The sequence below is a fragment of the Pongo abelii genome, chromosome 9, assembly GCF_028885655.2.
Source record: "Pongo abelii isolate AG06213 chromosome 9, NHGRI_mPonAbe1-v2.0_pri, whole genome shotgun sequence".
Lineage (NCBI taxonomy): Eukaryota > Metazoa > Chordata > Mammalia > Primates > Hominidae > Pongo > Pongo abelii.
The window spans coordinates 17,549,578-17,555,374 of record NC_071994.2 but is presented as its reverse complement, the minus strand read 5'-3'; the positions used below and the strand labels follow the sequence as shown (position 1 = coordinate 17,555,374).

At 45.9% G+C, this 5,797-nt stretch overlaps 2 protein-coding genes across 2 annotated transcripts; both read right to left on the bottom strand.

Annotated features, from left to right (window-relative positions):
- Positions 1-984: 984 nt before the first annotated feature.
- Positions 985-1,944, bottom strand: LOC100457499 (olfactory receptor 5AP2-like). Its single transcript, XM_002821774.2, has one exon. It carries the CDS (start codon positions 1,942-1,944, stop codon positions 985-987), a length of 960 nt encoding a protein of 319 aa, XP_002821820.2.
- A 3,060-nt stretch (positions 1,945-5,004) lies between these two features.
- Positions 5,005-5,298, bottom strand: LOC112135428 (cytochrome c oxidase subunit NDUFA4). Its single transcript, XM_054525478.1, has one exon. The coding sequence runs from the start codon at positions 5,296-5,298 to the stop codon at positions 5,005-5,007; it is 294 nt and encodes a 97-aa protein (XP_054381453.1).
- Between the last annotated feature and the right edge of the window lie 499 nt (positions 5,299-5,797).

Sequence of the window (5,797 nt, the reverse complement as noted above, 5' to 3'; positions counted from 1 at the left end):
TTGTCTTGAGGTATATCTGAAAAAAAAAAAGCTTTTTAGTAATCCAAAAATCTCAGGCTGAAACCAACTCCATTCAGAGTAGGACTTTGCATTGGTTTAAGAGTGTGCTTTCTAATCCAGTGCTCAACCCTGAATTAGGTCTTCAAGGTCAGCTTCATCATTTGTGTGATTCTATAAAACACATGTGCTCACCATATGACATGTACACTTAAAGACAGGCCAAATACAAACATTTAAAACATCAGTTTCCCAAAGCACAGTATCTAATATAATGATGTAACTGCCTAATCATCATACACGTCCCCCTGCCACCAAACCCTTGAGAATTATGAGACACACACACACACACACACATTTGGCTAAGACACAGACGTACAAGAAAAGATCTGTCTGGATCTGGAGGTTATCATGAAACAGTTCAGCAAAATGTGGTTGCAATAAGAAATAAGGACATCTCTATCCTGATTATCTCTCCTTTTAGAGCAGGAAAAAAGAAGTAAGTCACTTGTTCCCCATTCCCAGTTCATGAAATCAGTGGCAAAACAGAAATGACTGTGTTGCACCTTGTCTGATGTTTCTTGGAAGTTACAATAAGCTGCCAATAAAGACTCAACTTGTGGTCGTGGTGTAATTGAACTATCTCTGGTCATGATGTGAAATTCCTGATTTTAGATACTCACCCTCTCACTCATGGCATGACTTTAGGTAATTAATTTATGTTTTCTGAGTCATGTATCTTTCATTTGTAAAATGGGATCATTGTAACAAAGGTGCCTCACAATATGGTGGTGAGAATTTGATATGATAATGGGTAAGAAGATGCTTTATAAACTGTAATGGTCTGTACAAGATATATTTGCTGTTTCTCATTTACTTTTTCTATCTCCTCCAAAACCAGGGCTGCTCTTGATTGGTTAGGTTAATTCATAGTGTGCTTTGGAAGATGTTACACCTTCCTCATTCCAACAAGTCACCTTGCAGGGCTCAGCTGGGAAAGATGTTGACCTGAAGCTTCCTCTGCAGGGCGCCCTTCACCTCCTTGTTGCGGAGGCTATAGATGAAGGGATTGAGCATGGGAATTATGATGGTGTAGAAGACGGACACTACTTGGCCATTGGTATTGTTAGTAGATCCATGGGGCTGAACGTAGGTGAAAACCACGGTGCCATAGAAAATGGCAATGGCCAGAAAGTGGGAGGCACAAGTGGAGAGGGCCTTCTCCCTCCCTGCTACTGAGCGCATCCTCCCAATGGCCACCAACACCAAGCAGTAGGAGGTGAGAATGATTGCAGCAGGCAGAAGGGTGACCAGAGAAGAAAAGACATAGAGGACCACTCTTGCTGTGGCTGTGTTGGCACAAGCCAGGTGGAGAAGGGGTGGTATGTCACAGTAGTAGTGTGTTAGCTGGTTGGGCCCACAGAAGGGCAGGGCAAAGACATTTCCAGTCTGGATAGCAGAGTTGGCTCCACCGAATGCACAGGACGCAGCTACCAGCTGGAGACAGGTCCCCCTGGTCATGATAGAACCATAATGGAGGGGTTGACAGATGGCTAGGAAGCGGTCATAGGCCATGGAGGCCAGCAGGAAGCTCTCAGCTGTCACATGTACTACAAAGAAGGCGAGCTGGACCACACAACCCTCAAAAGAGATAGACTTGTCAGAGACCAGGAAGTTGACCAAGAGCTTAGGTGTGACCACAGAAGAGTAACAAATATCAAGAAAAGAGAGGACATTGAGGAAGAAATACATTGGGCTTTGGAGATGGGAGTCTGTGAAGATGAGTGCCATCATTCCCAAGTTGCCCACCACTGTTATGGCATAGATGAGCAGGATGGCTCCGAAGAGAAGCTCCTGGAGGTCTGGATAATTGGAGAATCCCTGCAAGATGAACTTGGTGACTGGGGTGTGGTTGCCACTGGCAAGGGCTAGTTCTCCAGGTATCATCTGCTGAGGTTACAATTGGCAATCACTCAAACAGTATTACTTGAGCATGTCTACGTCTGTGCAAGGTACAATAAGGAAGAATTTTAATCTGTTTTGTGTTGCTATTAAGGAATATCTGAAACTGGGTAATTTATAAAGAAAAGAGATTTATTTGGCTCCTGGTTCTGCAGGCTGTGCAAGCATGGCACCAGCATCTGTTCTGGTCAGGAACTCAGCAGGCTTTTACTCATGGTAGAAGGCGAAGGGGGAGCAGGCATGACACATGGTGAGAAAGGGAGCACAACAGCGGGCAGGAGGTGCCAGGCTCCTTTAAACAACCAGCTATTGCATGAACTAACAGAGCAAGAACTCACTCATTACCATGGAGGGGGCAGTAAGACATTCACAAGGGATCTTCCCCCATGACCCAAATACCTCCCACCAGGCCCCACCTCCAACACTGGGGAGATTTGGAGGGGACGAACATCTAAACTATAGCATTCTTCCCCTGGCCCCCCAAATCTCATGTTCTTTTCCCCTTGTAAAACACAATCATGCCTTCCCAATAGTCCCCCAAAGTCTTAACTTGTACCAGCATCGGCTGAAAAGTCCAAAGTCCAAAGTCTCATCTGAGACTCCAGGCAAGTTCCTTCCACCTATGAGCCTGTGAAATAAAAAACCATGTTACTTACTTCTAAGATACATTAGTGGTACAGGCATTGGGTAAATATTTCATTCCAGAAGGGAGAAACTGTTCAAAAGAAAGGGGCAACAGGCCTCACACAAGTCCAAAACCCAGCAAGGCAGACATTAAGTCTTAAAGCTCCATAATCATCCTTGACTCCATGTCCTGCATCCTGGGCACACTGGTGAAAGGGGTGGAGCTTCCCAAGGCCTTGGGAAGCTCCACCCCTGTGGCTTTGCTGGGTGTGGCCCACATGGCTGTTCTCATGGGTTAAAGTGGCTTTTCCATGCTGAGTTTGCAAGCTGCTAGTGGCTCATCCTGGGATCTGGAGGGCAGTGGCTCTGTTCCTACAGCTCCACTGGGCAGTGCCCTGGTGGAGACTTTGTATGGGGGCTCCAACACCATCTTTCCCCTCAACACTGCCCTAGTAAAGGCTCTCTGTGGGGGCACTTCCCCTGCAGGGGGCATCTGCCTGGGCACCTAGGCTTTTCCATACATCCTTTGAAATCTAGATAGAAGCTTCCAAGCCTCCTTCACTCTTGCACTCTGCACACCTGCAGGCTTAACACCACATGGAAACCACCAAGGCTTACGGCTTGTGCCCTCTAGAATGGTGGCCTGAGCTGAACCTGGGGCCCTCTGAAACACAGCTGTAGCTGTAGCTGTAGCTGTAGCATCTGGGATTAGGGGAGCAGTGTCCTGAGGCTGAGCAGGGCAGCATGGACTGGGGCCTTGCTCCTGAAACCATTCCCCCCACCCCTCCAGGCCTCTGGGCCTGTGATAAAAGAAGCTGCCTCAAAGATTTCTGAAATGGCTTCAAAGCCTTTTTCCCATTGTCTTGGATATTAGCACCTGCCTCCCTTATACTCATGCAATCTCTCTAGCAAGTGGTTGCTCCACAGCCCTCTTGGATTCTCCTGAAAATGCTTTTTTCTTCTCTGCCACATGGCCAGGTTGTGATTTTCCAAATTTTTACACTGCACTAACATTTTAGTAAGTTTCAGATTTAAGTCATTCCTTTGCCCCCATATGTGATCATAGGTTGTTAGAAGCAGCCACTTCACATCTTGAATGCTTTGCTACTTAGAAATTTTTTCTACCTGATACCCTAAGTCATCATCATTTTTTTTTTTGTTTTGAGACAGGGTCTCACTGTGTTACTCAGGCTGGAGTGCAGTGGCACCGATCATGGCTCACTGCAGCCTCGACCTCCTAGGCTCCAGAGATCCTCCCACCTCAGCCTCCTAAGTTGTTTGGACTACAGGCATGTGCCACCATGACTGGCTAATTTTTAAATTTTTTCTAGAGACAGGGTCTCACTAGGTTGCCCAGGCTATTCTCAAACTCTTGGACTCAAGCAAACCTCCTGTCTTGGCCTCCCAAAGTGCAGGGATTACAGATGTGAGCCACTGCACCCAGCTCCCTAGGTTATCATTCTTAAGTTCAACCTTCCACAAATCGCTAGGGCATGAACACAAGGCAGCCAAGCTCTTTGCAAAGGCATAACAAGGGTGACCTTTACTTCAGTTTCCAATAAATTTCTCATTTCCCTCTGAGACCTCGTCAGTCTGGCCTTTACTGTCCATATTTCTATTAGCATTTTGATCACAACCATTAACCAGTCTCTAAGAAGTTCCAAACTCTCCCTCGTCTTCCTGTCTTCTTCTGAGCCCTGCCAACTCTTCTAGCCTCTGCTCATTACCCAGTTCCAAAGCCACTTCCACGTTTTCAGGTATCTTTATAGCAGCACTCCACTTCTCAGTACCAATTTTCTGCGAGTCTATTTTGCGTTGCTATAAAGGAATATCTGAGACTAGGTAATTTATAAACAAAAGTGGTTTATTTGGCTCATGATTCTGCAGGTTGAAAAGCATAGCCCCAGCATCTATTCTGGTCAGGACTTCAGGAAGCTTTCACTCAGGGAGGAAGGGGAAGGGGGAGCAGGTGTGTTACACAGCAAGAAAGGGAGCAAGAGAGAATGGGGAGGAGGTGCTAGGCTCCTTTAAACAACCAGCTCTTGTATGAACTAACAGAGCAGGAACCCACTCATTACCGTGGGGATGGCACCAAGACGTTCATGAGGGATCAGCCCCTATGACCTAAACACCTCCCACCAGCCTCCACCTCCAACACTGGGGACCACATTTCAACATGAGATTTGGTGGGGACAAACATCCAAACTATATCAAACACCGAGTTAAGTATAAGGCTCCTTCTACAAGAAGCCAAAAAAGAGATTTTATAGGCATTCTAAAGTTAGTTGCTTTTTCTTTTCTTTTTTTCACATTTTATTTATTTATTCATCAGTGTAATGTCCAATGCAGTACACCAGCATGATTTCACGTTTGTGGAGGAGAAATATTTCCTGATTAAGTGGAAAAGTGTGTGGATGGCTTCTAGAAGATCCTAATTCTAAGCAGATTTACAGTGAAGCATTTCATTTTGAAATCTGGGCCTTCTTTCTTCAGTTTACTGTAATCCACATTCACTGAGTAGGACTTGTATTGATCATTGGGACTGAGTTTGTTCCAGGGTTCTGAGTTATTCTTTCTGGTCCAACTAACATCTGGACTGAAAAATGCCAGACACAAGACATACCATGCTGCTCCAGTACTCCCAGCTCCAATAAATATGAAGCAGGATATCAAACTCGGATTCTTCTTGGTCTGACTAAGGGTCTGGTGGGGCATGTCTGCAGCAGAAGCCTCTGATTCGAAAGGACAGAACAAGCCTAGCTAACAGGCTCTGGACTAAGCAGCATCTTTATTTACTTTTTCAATACTTAGTTATCAAATTATATCTTCGTGTGGTATTCTGGAAATTTGCATATGCTGGTGAGATGCCTTCTCATACGATTCAGCATGGGTTAGAAGCATATATTTCTCAGCTGGGTGTGGTGGCTCATGCCTGTAATCCCAGCACTTTGAGAGGCCAAGGCGGGTGGATGACTTGAGGTCAGGAGTTGGAGACCAGCCTGGCCAACATAGTGAAACCCTGTTTCTACTAAAAATACAAAAATTAGCTAGGCGTGGTGGTGTGTGCCTATAATCACAGCTGCTCAAGAGGCTGAGGCAGGAGAATCGCTTGAACCCAGGAGGTGAAGGTTGCAGTGAGCTGAAAGCAAGCCACTGCTCTGCAGCCTGGGGGACAGAGCAAGACTCCATCCCCCCCCCAAAAAAAGCATGCATT

Excerpts from the sequence above, each read along its gene's own strand:
- LOC112135428 (XM_054525478.1), bottom strand. The coding sequence starts at position 5,298 with ATGCCCCACCAGACCCTTAGTCAGACCAAGAAGAATCCGAGTTTGATA.
- LOC100457499 (XM_002821774.2), bottom strand. The coding sequence starts at position 1,944 with ATGATACCTGGAGAACTAGCCCTTGCCAGTGGCAACCACACCCCAGTC.